We start from the raw sequence: 21,781 nt of genomic DNA, 5'->3' as shown, positions 1-21,781 counted from the left end.
GGGTCAGATCGAGAAGTTGCATCGCTTTCAGGTCAGCAATTATTCACCATGAGTGTTCATCATACTTAATAGCTTTTAAAATGTTTGACATACTTTCATATGTTTCTTTCGTTTCTACAGCATGTGCTACCAACATAGAAGAAAAATTTTTTGAGTTATGCAACAACATTGCCTTTAAAGCTTCTTTTTGATGAGTCTATAAACAAATGCCAATCATGAATAACATATTTAATGTCCAGTTCAGACATTAGCCGTCTAATATCATGGCAGGAACAAATTAAACCATCTCTTTTGAAGTATTTCAATAAATTTTCATTTTAATTTCTATATATTGAAATTTTAGTATCCTTGTTTAATAAATTCCATTCTTTAAGATGTGAACCTGTTGTTCTGCCTGTTGTTTCAACAAATACGTCACAAATTAGGTTGCTCAGTTTTGCTTGTGTGACGAGGTGAGGTTCAGTATTTGATTCTTCTAGAGTGTAATTAATATCCATTGAGGTTGAGGATTCATCAGTGGAACCTCTACGGAATCAGAAATTTCTTTCCAAGAAGTTGGAGCAACCGGAATCAGTAAATCAACTCCATGAAGTACTGGTCTCATAGCTAACAAACATTTGGGTATTCAATACTGCTGTTATTGTTTGAATTGAAATCACATCTGATCTAATAAGAGCTGAAGGTATTGTCTGCTTTCATGTGGAAATGATTTCTATATATTAACCTACAACCCATTTATAAAGCACATAAAGGTAATATAAGGAAGAATACATTTTGTTGTTTGGCTTGTTCAAATCCTTTTAAAGTTTCAACTGTTTGAATTGAAACTGTTTCAAGCATTATTCTGATTGTTCTCAACTATATCCAAAAAATAGTTAAATTAACATCGTTTAAAGCACTAATCCAAGTTATATAAACATGTACAGCATCCATAAACAAAGCTCTGAAGGGACTTCATAAAATGACAACATATTACATTATGAAGAGTCTCTTCTCATTTGGAATCACTTGAAATGAAGTGGCAGATGGCCTAAGGTGATGATCTGGAGTTCAACCAATCCATAAGGAACAACAACATTGCAGTATGAAATATACTAACTGGCAATTAAATGGAAAATGTGAAATTAAAATGTACAGTTCAGAAAATAACTTTTTATATATATATTTTTTTTATTTAGTTTAGACATCTGAAAAAAGAAAAACCATAGATAAAGAAGATGAATGCCAAGCAAATACAGTGTATAAATGGCCTAATTATATGAATTTTTTAATCAAGAAATAATAATTAGTAAAAAGCAAATGATGTAACATAAAATGCTAATATCCAAAGCCATATTCAATCATCTGGTTCTTGTGTAAAGTTAGTACTGTTGGGAGTTCAGTCAATTCTATTGTCATTTTTTAGTAGCAAATGATCATAGCAGTCAGTACCACTTTAACTAAACTAAACAATATAAACAAAGATTTAAAAAAAAAACTCAGAAGCAAGTATGATGATGATGATGATGATTAATAAGAATATGAATATATTAACTTACTTATGTGTTTGTAGACATGATTTATCGAGTAACTGGACCATAATATGACAACTGGACAATCTAATACAGTTAGCATTGCCAGTGCATAAAAATTCAACTATTTCACCTTTTTCATCTGCTCCAGGATACATAAAAGGATATGATCGATCTTCAATAATATCTTCACTCATTACATATGATCCTAAAATTAAAAGAAAAGAATAATACATCTGATGTTCATTAACTGGTACTCATAAATAATTCAATTTTTAATTTTACTCTTCTTATTACAAAATAGTGTGGAATAAAAGAAAAGGTTTGGGAAAAATATTGTAAATAATAAGTATTAGTAATTACTTTAGATTAAATCTACCGTCAATGTGATTTCTTTATAAATTTATTGAATATATTTACAGATAAAAATCAATTCTCTACAATTTTCATTTGGTAAATTAACTAATTTTTCATTATCTCCTAAAGTGATTGGAGATCTTCAAAACTGATCCTGTTACAATGAACATTAATTTATAGTGAAGTAATTGATTTAATTCAGTCAATCATAGATAATCATTGTCATGTTGCACAAAAAAATAGATGAAATAATTTATCTATATGAAATAATAGAATAGAAACAATTCTTCAGCAAAACCAATTTAATAATAGAATATATAAAATGAAGGAGGGATTAGGCATGAGTAACCCACTATCAGCGACACTAAGTGAAATATTCCTACACAATACAGAATACAGTGAGAATATGGAAGAAGAGAATATACTAGATATCATGAAAAAATGCAGATGTTTATAATATATTAGGTACATGTGTGACACGATTAGTAATTAAAAAAGATTTAAATAATAATGAAGAAAATATTTTGGAAGAAATGAACAAATTCCACCATAACATTAAATGTACAATGGAATCTATTAATTTTTAGACCTGGCAATAAAAATATAATAATAATAATAATAATCTAGGTTTTGAAATTTACAGAAAAGAAACAAATACAGATAACATCATAATCTTCATAGTGTACGATTCGAATATCACCCAATGGAACATAAATTAGTGGCTTTTAGATACATGATAGATAGTCTGCATAAGTTACAATTAAAGAAAACAGCACATAATAGAGTTAAATACTCATTTTTAAATAGCAGAAAATAACGGGTAGTAAAAAAAAATCAGAAAAATCAATAAAAATAGAAATAATTAAATGAAATCAAAACAATAAATGGTAGAGAAACCTTTAAATGGGGTAAATTAATATTTACTGAGAAAGACGTTTACCCAATTAAATAATTCTTTAGTAAATATAAAAATGACTACAAATACAAATAATACACTAAAAAAGATTTTTAACAGTAACATAGAAAAAAAAATTATATAACAGTAAAGGTATATATTAAATAAAATGTAAATGCAGTGTATCATACACACTGGACAAACAGGGAAAAAATTAAAATTAATGATATAATGAACATATGAGATCCTTTAAACATAAAAATAAAATTCTAATTATGCAACACATTTAATAAAAAAAGGACATACCCCAATGAAAATGGAAGAATCAATGTAATTAATTCACAGTTGTGTTAACAGAAGAAGAATGAATATTTTAGAAAATCTAGAAATCTTTAAATTAAAAAGTAACATGGTCATATATGAACAGATCAACAATCAAGCGAATGTTTTTTTCAAGAACCTCAATTTATCAAAAACAGGAAATAAAATAAATTAATAAAATTAAAAGATAAGTATAAACAAGAAGAAGGCCAGATAAGGCATGGTAGAGGGAGGGGCGTTGATAAAACTATATAAAGATTAACAGAAATTTAAAAGTACCAGTAAAATAAGTTTTGAGAATGAAATGGTTCTGAACTGCAAGTGATAAAATAATGAAGATAAGGAAGGTAAGTTGAGTAGTACTCAACATTGAAACTACAATGATCTTAACAGAAAAGATAGTAGTAACTATTATAACAACAATAAATAGAAATTAAAAACATAGACTGAGCATCTTTGAAAATATTTACAATGTACACTTTTCATGAAGGGAAATAAACTAAACTCTTAGTATAGTACACCTTTTGAGTGTTGCCTAATCGTTGAGTAGGAGATGATTTTAATAAAGATTTAATTAAATATAGTGCTTAAAAGTTTTACATTATAGAATAGATTTTGCATGCCTTTAGATTTTCTTTCAATCCCATGACTTCTTTTTCAGTTATGTACTCAATGTGAGAAATGTTTAAAATACTGTAATTATATTTTAAAGTAAAGTTGAATGGCCTCCAGATTTAATTGGCTTGATTTTTATTTTTGTCATCATTATTTAAAGGTAATGGTGTAAGGCATGATTACTTTGTATAATGTGGATAGCTGATATTCTACTAAAATAAATATTTTAGTAAAATAGTGTATTAGTCTATTTAGTGTAAATATTTTAAACACTAAATAGTTTCTGGGGATCGTTTACAATTGTACCTGTAGGAGTATGAAGAGCACATTAAATAAATTTTAAAATTGTAAAATATATGTAACTTTTCAAAAATATTAAGCTGAGAATTTAGGTATATGCACCGTTGAATTTCTTTTTGAAAATCTAGTTTTCTTTGATATCCCCAAACCCTATTATGAGTTCAAATTTTTGAGTTGAATTTAAAAATTGTTACCTTGGAGGGCAACAGTTTTGTTTTTATTACTCTGTACTGCATTTATGTCCTCATTAGAAAATTATACCTTATAAAAAATAATTAAAAAAATAAATGTTTTGTAATAAAAAAATTTTCTAATTACTTATTTTTTAATAATTAAAAGACTTTTTTTGTGATGTGATGGAAGTCAAATATAACTCAAGTCAAATATATAAAAGAAATATTTAAAAAATGGTATTAATTACCACAGAAAACTTAACCATGTTAAATCTATGAATCTATTCATTTACGCATTAATTCATATTACAAAAAATAGATTTGATGTATATTATATTAAATGTACAGGAAACTATACTGTTTCCTGTTTTTTTTCATATCTGATTAAATAATATTCTGATGACATGTTACATAAAAGTAAATTTGGATATGTATGACCTTAAATACAGTATAATTTATATATACTTATTTTTATGACCTTATACAGTGCAATCATTTTATTGTGCACATCATGAAACTATACACTCTAATTCAAGTATGGTATATAACACAGAAATATTCACATTTCATTTGATTCATGGAATGCAGTTATGTACAACTGGTAATGTCTTAGAGCAAATGTAGAGAATGTCTACCATTTTCCTGAAGGCAGGTTCGAACCCTTCAATCATATTTTTTGATACCCATTGTAGGACATCAGGGCTAATGGAATTCGTCTCTGCAGTAATGGCTACTCCAGGTCTTGTAGAGTACATGGGTTTGCTTGATATACTCATTCTTTTAAAAAATCCCAGAGAAAGAAGTCTGGTGATGATAAGTCAGGGAAACAAGAGGTCTGTAGTCCTCTTGTTTCATACAGGCCTCTTGAGATCATGTTATCACTAAACATTTCTTCCAAAACTTTCATGGTGTTTTTGGATGTATGTCATGATGCCCGATCTTGTTGCAGGTAACAATAGTATTCAAGAGGCTGGAGAAGAGCTACAAATTTCATAACTATATCCTGGTATGTCGGACTATCACAGGTTTCTTAAAAAAAATTCAGGTTATGATTCGTTGTCTAGAAATCGCACACTTTCTGTGAGTGCAGCGGCAATTCGTGTAAGATGTGTGGATTTTGTGTTGACCAATAGCTGTTGTTCTAACTATTGATATAACTTAAGTGAAATTTCTCCTTACCATTAAAAAACGCATTATACAGTATGCCCATCCCATTACATTTCACCTGGTTGACAACCACTGGCAGTTCTTTATTCTTTTAACAGTGTCTGGTGGTTTCAGTTCCAGTACACAACGTATTCAATATGCATGTAGACTTAATTTTTTTGTGGCCTTTTATGCCCTCCTGTATGATAATCCTGTCTGAGGTGATAATTTACACAAACATTTCCTTGGAGACTGTTCAAGTAATCCACGTAATGGGCGATGAAGTGATCATACTGCATCATTTTTATTTATTATTATCATCATATATATATATATATAAATTTAATTCATTTATATACAATTTTATTTAAGTAAAAATAAAATCTAGTTTGATGTGAAAAGTACTTTTTCTTATCCTTCTTTTTAGTTTTTTAAATAAATAAAAACATTAGAAATATTTCAAAAAGGAAACAAAATGGACAAACTTAAAAAAGGGTTTGAACTCATAAAATTGAGGAAAACTGGTAATGTAACATCTCATCTCAGGGTCTCCATTTGAGAGCACAGGCTGCAAAGCCTAAGCTATAATCAGTCTTTTTCTAACTGTAGATAGATTGAATACCACAGTTATAAAACACACAAACTATAGAAGCATTATACGATCCTAATTATTTTTGTATTAGTTTCAGTTCTGTTACATAAAAAAATTATGCATTTAAAAATAAAAATTATAAACTAATGTGAGAACTGTAAAAATGATTGATATTATGTTTGTAATAGAAATAAGAGTGATTTTTTATCTTTCCTGGAATAAAAAATCTTATGTGGACCCACATGACTTCCTTGTACACTTATTAAATTACATATATACATTTTTTAAAAATGAAAACTACATAAAATTTTATTTCATTAATAACTTCTGATATGTTTTCGTATTTTTTTATTTGTTACTGAATTATTATTCATTGTAATTTTTTTTTAAAATGAGAGGTTAATTATTACTAATAAATCAATATTTAAATTAAAAACAAAGTTAAAATTAAAAAAAGGAGATGAAATTTGATTCGATCTGATGTTCCCTCCCTTTGTGAGATCCAAATATTTCATTAATTAAAATTTTATTTGGCTATAACTCTGGAAACAATGAAAATAAGAATCACTTATGATATATTGCTGAAAAGCTCTCAATGAGGGCTTGTTAATGCAGTTAAGAAAAAATCCAAAATGTTTTGAATTTTGGACACTTTTGGTTCAGTCGATTGGAATCTAAAGGCGAGGTGCACAACTAGATGTTACAACAGTCCTAAATTCAACATTTCAATATCCTATGACTAATTGTTTTTGAGTCATACAAGATACATACGTCATGCTGAAACTAGTTAAAATGGATTCAGGGATGGTCAAAATGGATACTTCAGTTGAAATCTGATAACCAAAATTCACAATTACAATACTTCCTTTACTTCATACAATGAAGTAAAAACCAGTTTAAAAAAATAATGCATTTTCTAAATACATGATTTCTTTCTTTATGACTAAATTACTCATATACAAAAATTGTATGTGTGTGTGTGTGGGCATGTGTAATTATTGAATAATAAAAATAAGTTTTCTAAATAATAAAATAAAGTTTTAAATCTTTAAATCAACAAGTTGAACTATGAAAATTAAAAAATTAAATTTTTAAGTAATTTATCAGAAATTTTACAAAAATTTTTCTGATCTTTCAGAAATGTGGAAATTTGAAATATATCATGGGATCAATTTTCCTATAATCAATTCAGGCTATAATGTCAAATTTAATGATTATAGATCATGTCGTGATGTTAAGTCGTGAGTTATTAAGTCAAACAAAAGAAAACTTACATTTACTTGCATACAGAATTATGAGAGATTTTAGTTACAATTTTGAATTAAAATTTAATAATACAGCAACATCAAAATTTTAGGAAATAAAAAATCTCTCTGGTAGAGGGATTATCTTTTTGCTTCCTTATACAAATTAAAGGAAATTTACTTCGTGTAAGGAAGTAAATTGGAAGTAAAGTGTGTATATGTAATTTAATAGGCATACAAGGAAGTCATGTTGTGTCCATATCAGATTTTTTCTTGATAGCAGTCACTTTCCTTCTATTTATACTTTGCATCATCCAGGAAAGTAAAAGAAATAACATAAATGTAAAACAATGTAATTTTTCATGCATAAGACACAATTAGTTTAAAATCAGTTTGTTATTTACTATAAAACAGTAATATTTCATACATAAAACGTATTTATTTAGAGAGATTCAGTCAAACAGAATGTGGTAGATGTAGTTGCATGAAAATCAGTTTGATTTTAAAAAAAGGATGGTACAAGGGAATCCATTCAGGTTCCCAAACTAAATATAAAGGCCAGGGTTAACAAGAATAAAGTCACATACTTTATATTTACATTTAATGATATATCAGATCTGGAGGAGAAAGCATATGAGGTATAGAAAGAATAAAATTGTAAGAAAAATCACACTTATGTTTAGGAAAAGAAAAGTTATTAACAGTCTGAACAAGAATTCAGTCATAATTATAAGAATATAGGATGAAGAAAAATGTGCTCTGAATCTGAAAAGATTGGGACAAGGTCTGTCTGTTGCTTCTCAACTTGTACACAGAAGCAATATAGGAATTGAAAAAAAAAATTGAAGATGAGCAGTTACTGAAAGAGAGAAATTGAAATTTGCTGATGACATTGTTTTTTTGGCAGAAATAAAAAAATTAGTCGTGAGAAATATTGGAAAATAAAAGAATAAAGCGATGGGAATGAAATGTTACAGAAAATTGGATGATGAGAACTAAATATCAAGAAAGGGGATAGTAATAATATTAAACTAGATGTTACAGAATTTTATTTGGTAATACAATTACAAAGGAAGATGAAGTAAGGCAGTCATCAAAACTAGACTGAAACAAACAAGACGATGTTTTAATCAAAAAAGAAATCTGTTAATATTAATTATGGATCTAAATACTAAAAGGAATTTCTTAAAAATGTTTGTGTAAACTGTATTGCTTTATGGCAATGAAACATTGAGAATAGTAAAAAAGTAAACAAAAAGAATAGAGGCCTTTGAAATAAGGTGAAACAGAGAGATGTTGAAAATTAGATGGATTGGAGAAATTCAAAATGAAATCATAAGATATAAAAAATTTATGGCAGACTGTTGTAATGTGATAAAGTAAATTGTCAAATGTCTTATCAAATGTCTGCTGACTGTAAAAAGTAAAAAATAAAAAAAATATATTTATACAAAATTACAATATATATCACCTGTTACATTAGTTGATGGTGATGATGATGAAGAAAGGGTCACAGCAGTCAAAACATATGTTTTGTAAGAAAAATTAAGTAATAATGAAATAGTCAAATTAATGTAAAGAATCTTAAATGTAAATAAATTTAAAAAACTGATACTTAATTCCAGTAATCTGAAATGAGACATATTCTTTTTTAAGTTTTATTTTGTGTTAATTAATATTATTAATTACAGAATTATTAATGTCTGATAAGACACTGTTTTAAAACAAAGATTAAACAAATCGTATATTAATGAATATAAAAAAATACACCTAAACAAAATGTATAATAAATGTCTACTACTAATAAAATTAGTCCAGATGTTAGCCGCACAAGTTCTGAAAATAAACTAATAATAAAAAGCAATGACAAACTGTAAGTGACATAGAAATGCACTTATTATTATCCTCGTAATTATTGTTATTATTATTATTGTTGTATATTGTCATGTATTCCACACATCATATACCACTGTACTATTCTATGTAGTACCATGTTCATCCAATCCAAATTATCATTTTCTATTGTTCTATGTAATATTAATTCAATGGAATATTATATCACAATAAAAAATCATTGTAGTTTATTATTAATATTGTATACATGATGTGATATTATTATTAAACCATTATCAGATTAGTAGGTGCAATTAAAATATGTATAATTATTATATAACATGAAATGGGAATAACGGTTCTTTGAATCTTTATTTTAATTAGATGAATAATTAAATTTTTTTACCTGTACCTCTGTCCATCTATCTTTCTGGCCCATATTTTTTTCTGATGTACATGATAAAAATTTAGAAATAAATTAAAATAAAAAATAAAGTTACTATATCATACTGATATATTTAATTTTAGAAAATTTAATTTTTAGAAAACATGAGTTATTTTTAAAAACCTGTTATTTAATTCATGTAACCTAAATAGAAATATTATCCAATTTTAAAGTTTCTGAAATAAAAGATTACAATTTTTTTAGATTTTTATCATGTAATAACATTAAAAAATTGATTATGAAATATGTTATTTCTGTCAGTACAATAAAATGATTTTTTTTGTGTTTGTTTACAGAGGAATATCTCAGCAGTATTATTGCAATTTCAATCATTTAAAAATACCATTATTCTTCATATTATTCTGATTTTTATTTTAATAACAATGTAAATGAGTGTATACATTTTCTAGTTTAGAATGGATTTTAAAGAGAACTGTATTTTAAAAATGGTGCCTAGTTTTTCTTGATAGATGTTTCAGCTGTTAGGCCTATTGATCTGGTGATCTCCAAACCATACCAAGCACTGTGTTTGTTGGTTCCAGCATTTTCAGCGTGGATCTATCAGGAATCAACCCGATACCCATATAATCAAAGTAGGGGAGATGGGCTTAAGGATAAGGAAATTACTGGATAATGAGAAAGAATGACTTATCTATTAAGGAACTATAACATCAGACATATGACTTCAACCAAAGAATACCTAAAACCTAATTTTTCTCCAAAAATTAAAGAACCATTCTTGAACAGGTATAACCTAAAGAAAAAAAGCTCACCTGTTCTTTGAATCTTGAGGCTTATGCTAAGTATCTTATTTACATAATGCAATACTTCAGTATTGCTGTACTGTATTATTCATTCTTACTGTATACATTCAGTAAAGAAATATTTGATTTGGACATCACATGACTTCCTTTTACGCCTATTAAATTACATATACATACTTTTTGCTGCACTTCATTTAAACTTATTTCATTTGAAAGTGAGATACGATCTTCCAATTCTTTAATAAAGTGGGCAGTTACACAATTGTATTGTGGTGGACATCACATATTTTGTGGTGTCGTATCAACATTTTATATTAGTTTATATAATAATTTTGTTTAATGTTACTCAATAGTTATGTGATGTAAGTGAGAACATGTTGGATCTGTAACCATTCACACATCAGATCAAATCTGACTTCATATACTTATTATTTAATTTTTTTTTTTTAATTTAAATATATTGATTTATCAATAATTATTAACCTCTATAAAAATAGTTAAATTAAGATGAAAATTACATAGAATTTTATTTCACTAATAACTTCTGATTTTTTTTCAATCAGAGGTTAATAATTATTAATAAATCAATATATTTAAATTAAAAAAAAAAGTTAAAAAAAAGGAAATGAAGGATTCAAAACGATGTGCCCTCCCCTTGTAAGAAGCAGATATTTTATTAATAAAAATTTTATTTGGCTATAACTCTGGAACCAATGAAAATAATACTTATGATATATTGTTGAAAAGCCCTCAATGAGGGCTTATTACTGCAGTTAATAAAAAGTCTAAAATCCAAATCTTTTGGGTTTTGGGCTTTTTTGGACACTTTTGGTCCAGTCGATTGCAATCGAAAGGGGATGTGCACAACTAGATGTTACAACGCTCCTTAATCAAAATTTCAACATACTACGGCTAATCGTTTTTGAGTTATGTGAGATACGTACTTACATATACGTACAAACAGGCGTCACCAGAAAATAGAAATGTTTCATGATCACGATTCTTTTTTTATTACGTACAAGGAAATAGAAATAATAAATATTTTTTCAATTCATCTTTAAGTTTTTTTTAAATTGGCGCGAAAATTAAACCAAACTACTAACAATTTACTAACTCTTACTTCAGTAAAAAAAAATATTTATTTTTACTTTTTAGAATGTTTTTAGGACTGTTTTGTATTTGTTTTTTTTTCAATTTATTATAATTCTTTATATGAAAAATTATTCAGATAAACGAAGATATTGGCGAAAAAAAGCTAAACCATTTTGGATGCGTAATATGCTTTATTACTTTCTTGTATGAAGTACAAGAAATTTTTTTTTCGATAAGTCGGAGGAATACTATTTACGTACTGAGTGTGGGGCTCGCTAACAGGTTCCGCAAGATGTTTTTAGAGTGCGTGTGTGCCTGCGCCCTACTCACCGTTCCTCCCCTCCCGGGGCCAAACCCGTAATTAAGCATCATCACAGCTCCGGGAGGTGTCTTGCAGCTCAGAGGATCTAGAGCCTAGTGCATCATCACCGTCGCCTATCCACGCAAGCGCGGACGAACAACGGCATCGGAGAGGGCTATCTTTCACCCCCTCGCTCGCAGGTCGTGTACTTCCGCCTCTAAGAGGACGTCTCTTTTTTGTAATATTTCTCTGATACTTCAACCCCCTAGTTTTGTACAGCCTTAGCTGTCCTCTTGGTGCAGACCTCACTCAGCGAGCTGTGTTGCTCTGATCCGCATAAGACAGTAGTTTTATCCTTACACTGCTACCGACGGTGACCTTTTTTTACAGCAATTAAAGCAGCTGTCCGAACGATCGATGCCGGAGCATGTGGCCGGCCTGCCAGTATTTGTAGCAGCGGTCTTCCGATTTCGTAATGGTAACCCTGTACTGCACCCACCCGGCGTTTGGTCAGCGTCCTAGCTGCCCTATGTGACATAATTAAAGTAGCCTTCTGTGTAGAACCGTATGCAGAACGAATAGACGTCACCTTAAACTCCTCGCCGCCTAAGGCCACTGCCACACAATCACATAGTTGTCACATTCTCATCAGTTGTGGCGTCGATGTCACTTAAGTGGACTACGGTTCGCCGATCAGCCCTAGATGGAATGCTAACCTTAAAGTCTTACGCCTTGTTTTAAAAATTTTCAGCTGCCTTTGTGTCTTTTACTCTTATTTTAAGTTCATTATCATTGCCCCGGCGTATGGACAGAACATCGACTGCTTCATCGACCGTCACCTTGTCTTTCATTTCCTTAAGCAAATCGGCATATGTTCTTCCTCTAACCTTTACCACCAACGTCTTAGTCTGCGCTTCCTAGCTACAGTGGACTTGCCACCCAGAACCCGCTTCTCCTGTTTCCGCAGATGAAACCCGATAGATCTCGGTCTGCCCTTCGCCAAGTAGGCCAGGAGCCTTCTGGCAGAATGATCTAGCTTACACCAGGTAGGTTAAAGAATGGGTCAAAACACCCTACCTCTTGAAGGATACTTTTGAATGCCCGAAGTAGTCAGCCATAACAATTCTGTCGCTTTCTTTGGAATCGTAAATAACTGTATGAGACACACATCTGACTCTTATTGGCTCTTCGTCAAGGAGAACCTCTCACCTTGCGTTTTATCTCTGATTACCTGGCCCCGCTTAACCCTTCCCGCACGTAGCAGAGAAGAAGCTAAGGAACCGCCGCCAATTAAAGCCTTACTCGGTTTATCCGATAGGTCAACCAGAAAAACCTGTTCTTCAGCGTCAGTCCAGGGTTCCTTGAAATCCTCAGTAGTACCCAACACAGCAGCGAGCCAACGTCGGTCAACTAAGTCCAGGAATTATTTGTCTGATAAGTCTCCCTCTAACCTTTCCTTAGTCTTCTCGGCATGGATCAATTCCTGTCCGCGGTAAACTCTGTCTGGGTTGCCGTCGAAATTCCAGGAAGTGGGGAAGATGTCTCCATAAATACTAGGAAGTCCGTCGTCAGTGAACCAAAATTGTAACTGAGGTTCTTAATTTCTTGCTTCATGCAATTAAATAAGAGGTTCTTAATTTCTTGCTTCATGCAAGAAATTAAGAACCTCAGTTACAATTTTGGTTCACTCCCCGGGAAATAACATTCCCCGGGAAATCTCCTCAAGCCTAGATACCAGTATTTCTAGGTCTGGGGCTGTACGCTCCTCTTCGTCAGCTGACGTTACTCTAAGACTCTTCAGCGAAGGGGTGGAAGCCTGCTGAGATGGTTTTATTTCCATATTACTACTTAAATACAAAAAAAAATCGTCAAAACAATGTCTAAAACTTGTTCAAAGTCCGGTTATTTTGAGCCCCTATACGGCTATATAAGGGTGGGTCAGGGAGGAAGTAAAATGTATAAGGGGGTAAAAGAAAGAGGGGGTCGGGATCAGCAAAGAAACAAGAGGAAACGATCAAATAAGGAAGGACAAAGGAATTGCAATAGAAGGAAGATTATCCTTATAATCGGACTTCAACTTAAAGTAACAGAAAAAATCCGTTACTTACGTCAGAGATGACGTTACCTTCACTTTTGAATTCAAGTAAACAACTGTCTCTCCTGTGAAAACTCGTTAAGCACTGAAACAATCGAATCTCAACCTTACTACGACTGAGAATAAGGACGATCACAGAAAAAATTAAATAACAAGTACGTCCGTTAACCAAAATTGCACCAATTTAATCAACACATCCACAAAAATTTACCCAATCAATACCAACTGTCCGTGTCCAAAAAAGTACCCAAAAACCGATCAAAAAAAGGAGAAAAATGCAGAGCAACAAACTACACGTCTTCCCTGTACAAGCACTATTAACTATTACTTAACTCACAAGAAAGTATTGTAATCGCAAAAAATTACGGTTTTCAGATTTCATCGGAAATACCCATTTTGACCATCCCTGAATCCATTTTGACTAGTTTGGCGTGACGTCTGTACGAATGTACGTATGTATCTAGCATAACTAAAAAATGTTAGCCGTAGAATGTTGAAATTTTGGATTTAGGACTGTTGTAACATCTAGTTGTACACCTCCCCTTTAGATTGCAAACGACTGGACATAAAGTCTACAATCCAAAAAATTGGATTTTGGACTTTTCTTAACTGCAGTAATAAGTTCTCTGTGAGAACTTTTTAACGATATATCATAAGTGGTACTTATTTTCATTGGTTCTAGAGTTATAGCCTAATCAAATTTTAATTAATGAAATATTTGGATCTTATAAGGGGAAGGCATATCGGTTCAAATCCGACTTCATTTCCTTTTTTTAACTTTTTTTTTTATTTAAATATATTGATTTATTAATAAATTAACCTCTGATTGTAAAAAAAATTACAATAAATACTAATTCAATAATAACAAAACAAAAAAAATTGAAAAAGAAATAAAAAAATATGTAATAAAAAATATACGTAATTTAATAGGCGTACAAGGAAGTTATATAGTGTCCATATCACATTTTTTTAATAGCCTTTCCAACCGATTTGTTGAATTTTCGCGCAAAAAGTTTTGAATATTGGTGTCGTCTAATCGATTCTTAGACATTCGATTGTTATGTATCACATAAAACGAAGTGTAAATAACGTGACATAACATAATTCACGTAACATAATTTTGTTTAGATCGCATAAATACATTTATCAGGAAAAACTTACAACGGGACTACCAAAGAAACTTCTACAAGAACTTCGTTTGTGTAATTATTTATTATTAGTAATCTGAATTACTTTTCAAGTTTTCAACTTGGATTCGAAACTCAAGTGCGATCTAACGTGGAATTTTCGACGTAGTTTGTTAACTTTACAAGGAAGTTTTACGTAAAATTCGTATGTAGCTGGTTAAACGATCTGTTGCGTTGTCTTCTCCGTAAGTTAATTTATGTTGGGTAAGTTTTAATTGAACTTTTTCATTTGAATAAAAATTGTGCATCGCAGTTTTTGTCTAATGTAGTTGAACGGTTAATACCGTATTTTAGTATTGGGAAAGGAAGTATTTCATAATAGAAAAGTATAAAGAAAAAAGATTTTCATTAACTAATTCTGTACATTTTTGATTCAGATTTGTATTTAAAGTATGCCGAAACTGATTGAAATTTTTTGAATGAATTTCACTCGGAAAGTAGTTTTTACTTGTGTAAGGTTTAAGCGAGAAAATTCTATTCGTCACGTTATAAATTATTAACCAACATAAGTACATAATTTATAGAAGAATTAGGACTAAAATAAAGGATAAGATCTAGGTCTATCCTATAAAATCTCCGAGAAATGTTGAAATATAATTATCTTGTAATTTACAGAATTATTTTAAAAATACAAACGACTTTATGGTAAAGTTAATTGTACTTTTAAAATATTATATTCTGATAATTTAGTATCTAATTCAAACAATAAATTTAAATCTGTGGGCGGTTATCACACAGGGAAAGTGAGGCACTTGTGTTTGAAAAAGTTTTGCTCGTTAACTAATTAACAGTAATGTTTTGATTATTTACATAATAATAAATAATTGCAATAATTGCTGAATATATTATTTAAATACTCAAAACATTACTGTTTTAATTAGTCAATGTTAGCGAGTGTAGGTTAAGTTTAGTTAAATTATATTTATAAAATAGATATAAATGGTTATAAAAATGGTACTATAATGATTATATGGGTGATAATAATAACCCAAAAATTTGCAATTTAGTTCAGACTAATACATAAGCCACTGTGGTACCACCGAAAGTGAATTTGAAAATAAAACAGATTAGATAAATACAAAAGGACTCGACTTTTGTTATCCTCTTTTCAGATACTAGATGAATCTAACAATTCCGTTTCCAGTCTTTCTAATAACAATAATATTGACCTTTTTCAAACAAAGCCTCTTTTTCAAACAAAGCCATCTTGAATAGTTTTGTTGATAAATCAATGTTTCTATTTCCTGTTGATATCCAGGAAGTTGAAGTATGTCTTTTTAAGTATAAACAGTAAATTTAATTGGTACTGATGAAATTCCTGCCAGTATTTTTAAAGAATTTTTAGATGCTATTATTATCCTTATAAATGTAATTAATGAGTCTTTCATCAGCTAAGTATTTCCTTGCTGCTTTAAGACTACTTACGTGCATTGTTATTCTCTATCTTATTTGTTAAGCAAATAGTTCGGAAAATTGTAGGCCAATTTCTTTATTGTCTGAATTTTCTAAGTATTTGATAAAGTTTTGAAAACTCAACTTTTATCATTTCTTGAAAAGCATTAATAAACCTTAAGCATGGTTTTAGAAAAAAAATTATCTACTAATAGAGACAGACATTTCCCAGTTATTATATAATATTTTTAATTTTGTAGATAGATTCCATTTTCATTTTTTTTTTTTTTTGAGATCTCAGTATTTAATGCCTAGTTTTATAGATAAAAAAGTTGGCAGCTGTGGTGTCAGAGGAACTGCTTACGATAATTATAAACAGCTTCTCTGCTTTTAATTAAAGAACAGAACTGTTAACAGTTCACAGAACAGAATTGTTAAATTCATCTTGTATCTGAGTAGAGGATTACAGAAATTGACTTATTGTGAAGTTATCTTATCTGTTTTTTCCAAATTCACCTAACTTTAATCAATTATTGATTAAATTCATATCTTAACAACCCTAAAACAATAGTTAAAACATCCTCTTTTAATAAGAATGCAGTGTAAAATATAGTTCTTACTTCAAGATGAAGAATGTAGAGTGACTCAAGAAAGCATTCTCAGTTGTCCCTTATTTTTCATATTGTTTATTAGAAAGTAACAAAAACTTCTTCAAAATCTTGAGCTATTCATTGTAATCTCTTTGCAGACTACACAACTGTGCCTATGTCCAAAGATAATTATTTAAAAGGAATTACAAATTCTACCATAGGAATTCAAAAAATTAATCACTAGATGGATTGTAATCATTTAACTTTTAATATAAATAGAACTGTCGAATATTGCATCTCAGGTAGATGTAACATTGATGATTGCATGGATAAAATTCCCATTACTTGAAGTGATATACTATTTCTGTTGCTCATAAAGCAAACTTTCTGGGAATTTTATTAGATCACAAGCTCTTGCTGGATAATCAAACCATATTGTTTTGCTTTAAAGCTCCTTAAGAAATGGTAAGCTTGTTATAGTTATTAAAATATTGCTGCGCTTACACAGTTTATACATGTATTCTTATCTAAAATACAACTTGGGATTTCTTCCAAAGTCTGAATTATTTCCTGACAAAAGATGTATTGTCAGTTCATCGTTTACGTCAGTAAATATAAATCACATAGACAGATATTTAATTTACTAGAAATTTTAACATACCATTTATTTATTCCTTAAAAGTAACAATATCCACCTCTGTCAAACCAGGCAACAGAACTACTTCTGTGTTATGACATTATTTGCACATTCTACTAACAATTGCATTAGTATCTGCCACTTATTTAGAAAGTTCTGGGCTAAAATCTCCATCAGAATTTTTTCATTTCCTTAACAAAATTCATTTCTCCCAGAAAAAAAATAGTGTGACCAATTTGCTGTGAGCATGTAGTTGCTGTTCTAAATAAACAAGTTATTCTTTATCTTACAAGAAAGAACCATTTTAATAAATTATATATTTAATAGATCCTTACTTATTAAATCAAATGATTTTGATTTAAGATTCTTTTTCGTTTAATATTATTTTATAATACTTAACATTTAATAATATTAATTGAATAATCCAAATAATTTTCATTCGTGTTTGAAGTATGCTTTATATGCATACTTCAAAAGTCAGTACTTTTCATTTTCAGTATTTTGACTTATTGTTTATATTTTATGTTCATATTGTTAATTAGTTACTTGTTCATATAATTATTGTTTTTAGTATAGAATGCAACCACTTGTCTTTTTTTTTTTTTTTTTACAAGGGCGTCCGGAAAGTAACTTATGTTTTATTATAAAAAATTAACAGCTGTTGGAAAACTTGTATTACATATAATTTGAACATACATCCTTAAACTGCTTTTCTGTATCATTGCTAAATAAATTGAGACACTGATTATATCTGTGTGTATGATCATGTAACCTTTTTGGTTCTCAATCTATTTCTATTGTAGCGGCACGCTTCTCCATAAATTCAACAAAAATTGTCCCTTTTTATCCCGGAAAAATGAAACCATCACTTTTCTTGCTGACAGTGTTTTCTGACATTGTCTTGGTTTTTATGGAGTGTTTGGTGCCACTCCATAGATTATTGTTATGTTTCAACATTCATGTACAAGATCCAAGTTTTTTTAACTTGTCACTATCTGTTTTTCACCTTGCACATCATTGCAGTGTGTTGTGAAAGAAGTTTTTTAACCCATTGAGTGCAAAACTCATAACCCAACTTTTTTGTTACAGCATCATGCAAAACACTATGTGAAATTTTCAGAAACTGAAATGAATGCTCTATAATGGAAAATACTGATTAGCACGAATCTTTTCATTAACTTTTTTACTAGTTCATCAGAACACTAGGCTGCCTGCATCTTTCTTCAATGTGAACAGTTGAGTGGTTATTTTTAAATATGTTAGACACTGCCTCACCTTCACTTTTAATCTTTTCCTTAAACATCATATTGTTTCTGATAAATCTCAGTAGGTTTACAGTTTTTCACCAAAAAAATCTATTAACAGATCACACTTTAAACTAGTGGGATTTTCTGTGGCAGGGCACATTTTAAACACTTTAATTAAAATTGATTAAGTAAAATGTAAAGTTAAAATACTAACTAAATATAATGTTAGGAGTTTAATTAAAATATTCATAATTAATGTATCTTTAAATTAAATTTTTGAAATTAAGCAATAAAGTTTAGAATTAGACTAGATTGTTTGCTACTATAAATAAATAAATATATTTATTATATAAGTTTTGCGCATTATTTATACAAATACGCTTGATATAAAAATTACTTATAGCTACTTCAGTATCACGAAAAAGCTTTTTTGTGAAACAACCAACTATTAAAAAATTATTTAGTAACTTATTTATTATGTAATTTAAAAAATGTGTGTGTGTAATTTGACACACAGAGTGTTCAGTTTTTAATCACTTCTTACTTTGAAATCTCCTGCTTACAAAACTAAATTTCTGATCATAGTTATAAACACTATTAAAATTTTAATATTTTTTTATTATAATAAATAAAATGCTATATTTTATAAAATTACAGGTGTGGAAACAAAAATTATGTCACGTAGAAGTATTGATAATTTAAATGGAGTATCATCTAAGTGCCGTTGGTTTGGAATTAAAGGTTAGTATTTACTCATTCCATTTTTTATTTTTTTTTTTATGTTTGGTTGAATGAAAATTGTTTTGTTAGTAGTAAATGTGGTAATATATTTAATATTAGAACTTGCCTGCATGTTTTTCTATTTTCAATGATAAAATGATGAATCAATTTGAAAATTATCGCAATTCTGTTCATTTTATGCTTTATTTTTTGTATAATAAAATAACAATGACTGATGTTAAATGAAAATTGCTGATTTTTCAATCCCATAAAACAATTTTTTTTATGAAATATTACTCATTTTTTCAATAATCCTGGTAAATATTTTGTGAAAATAAAAACAAAAAAAATTTAACCAAAGATGACTTATAAAAAAAAAAAATGGTAACTATGAGATATTCTACTAACATGTTTAATGTACATATATATTTTAGGTACAATATAAATAATTTTAATGTTTTGATTAAGATGAAGTAATTAAAAGTACAATTTATTTATAGTCTTGTCTACCAGACAATGTTAATAAATTTTCAGAAAATTTCAAAGCATATTTGAAAAGTTTATTTATTATGCTTCAGTTATGCTATGCAGTAAATTCCCAGTTACCCAGTATAGATACCAAAATTTCAGATAATCCTAATTTAGTAAGTTGTAAGAAATAAAAGGTTATTCATTAAAAAATTACATTTTTTGAATATGAAAACCATTTATTAATTTTACATTTAAAGAAATATGATTTGTTTAAAAATTATGGTAATTAGGCCTATTCAATATACTTTGTAATATAATAGTTATTTAATTAGGCCTATTCTAAATATTTTTTATAAATAAATGTAATAACCATTTTATTTAATTTTTAAATGCAGGTCTTTGGAATCTTTTTTTCTCTCTATTTTCTTACTTTTGTCTCACCATTGTTTAATTAATAGTTTATCACAAGGTAATGTTTGTCACTTACTTCAATGACCAGTTATGAAAACTGAAATGAAAATAAGTATGGATGAGAGAATTTCATTATGTAAAATTTTGAAGTATAAATATATGTTTTTAAAAAATACTTAGAGGTTTCTTCTATCTAAGCTTTTGAATGTTCCTTCACCTCCCTTCCTGTTGTTATCTGGAACTTTTTAATCCATGACCATCAACTTAGTAGGATGATTAGTTAGGTGATTTATAGTAGATGGGGCTCTACTCCCAGCCACCACTGTGTTCATTATCCTCATCCTTGTGAGAATAATACTGATAAATAACAATTAAAACCTCTTCAATTTATAAAAGCTATCAGTGTATTGTAATTCCTTCAGAGCAAAAGTTTGATCACAGAGGACTCAAAAGGTTTGAATGACTAGAAGCATCTGTGTTTCAGAATAGTCAGACCCCATCTGAATAATAATAGCTGTTGTCTACAAAGGATGGGTAAAAAAGTATTTTGTACAGTTGTTAGCATTACCCAACAAACACCACAAGGAGGTGATCATAAAACTTTGATTCTTATTTTTTTTTTTAATTTTGTTTTTTTTTTAGTCAATTAATCGGAGGCAGGTGTAGTCAGTTATGTGCCATAACTGACTACACCAGAGCCACTATTAAAACAGGCCTCACACACTGCAGGAACTAAAGATGAACACAAAAACGAGATCAACATCAGTATACATGTGCTTCACAAAGTGGCCTCAAACAAGCTAAAAAGATACATTGAGATGTATATGGCGATACAACATCAACAATACGATACAACATGGCGATACATTGAGTAATAGTATAATGTATAAATACATTGACTTACACAGATGAAGTGTAAAATTTTTTGTGGTAATGGACTGGTTGTTGAAAAAAGCAAGCTAATAAGGTAATGTTTTTTAATCTTTTAAGTTAGTTATTAGATAAGTAATTATATTTAAAAATTTATTTATTTTCACAACATGCTCAAAATGGCTGCCCCGTTCAGTAATGCATGTATGAACTCTTTTTAGATTATTTGAGGCCACTTTGTGAAGCACATGTATACTGATGTTGATCTCGTTTTTGTGTTCATCTTTAGTTCCTGCAGTGTGTGAGGCCTGTTTTAATACACCTTTGCTTTAAGATAACTCCACAGTAAGAAATCTAGGGATGTCAAGTAGGTGTGAAAATGGGGTCCATAATCCTTTACGGATGATGATATGCTTGCAAAGATACCTGTTCAAGAAATGCATGATTTCATTACATGTGTGACTTGTGGCACTGTCCTGCTGGAACTCAAGAAGCGCAATAAACTGTGTAATGCTATCTTGGTACATAACACTGTTCACTCTAGTTTCAAAGAAAATGGGGCCCACTATTTT

The 21,781-nt window shown here is 29.3% G+C and overlaps 2 protein-coding genes across 5 annotated transcripts in view; one reads left to right on the top strand and one right to left on the bottom strand.

The window, feature by feature from the left end:
* The window catches only part of LOC142331779 (CLIP domain-containing serine protease B4-like), a 35,907-nt gene extending 26,911 nt beyond the window's left edge, over window positions 1-8,996 (bottom strand). Inside the window, exons 1-2 of the mRNA XM_075377876.1 lie at window positions 8,626-8,996; window positions 1,539-1,719 (exon numbers count right to left, since the gene is read on the bottom strand). Of these exons, the coding sequence (XP_075233991.1) occupies window positions 1,539-1,719; window positions 8,626-8,797 (353 nt within the window). The 5' untranslated portion in view covers window positions 8,798-8,996. The remainder of the gene's footprint in view (window positions 1-1,538; window positions 1,720-8,625) is intronic.
* LOC142331778 (terminal uridylyltransferase Tailor-like) overlaps window positions 1-21,781 on the top strand; it is an 84,373-nt gene that overhangs the window by 26,984 nt on the left and 35,608 nt on the right. Inside the window, exons 1-3 of one of the 4 annotated variants that reach the window (XM_075377873.1) lie at window positions 14,664-15,075; window positions 19,395-19,478; window positions 20,982-21,306. Coding sequence is in view for 3 of the 4 variants with exons in the window: in XM_075377874.1 (XP_075233989.1) it covers window positions 15,069-15,075; window positions 19,395-19,478 (91 nt within the window). In the remaining variant the exon portion in view is untranslated. Of the gene's footprint in view, window positions 1-14,663; window positions 15,076-19,394; window positions 19,479-20,981; window positions 21,307-21,781 lie in introns of those variants that run through there. The other 3 variants (XM_075377874.1, XM_075377871.1, XM_075377872.1) reach the window with 3 other exon arrangements.

This window comes from Lycorma delicatula, chromosome 10 (genome assembly GCF_047948215.1).
Source record: "Lycorma delicatula isolate Av1 chromosome 10, ASM4794821v1, whole genome shotgun sequence".
In the NCBI taxonomy this organism is placed as follows: Eukaryota; Metazoa; Arthropoda; class Insecta; order Hemiptera; family Fulgoridae; genus Lycorma; species Lycorma delicatula.
This window is presented reverse-complemented; position numbering and strand designations above follow the sequence as displayed.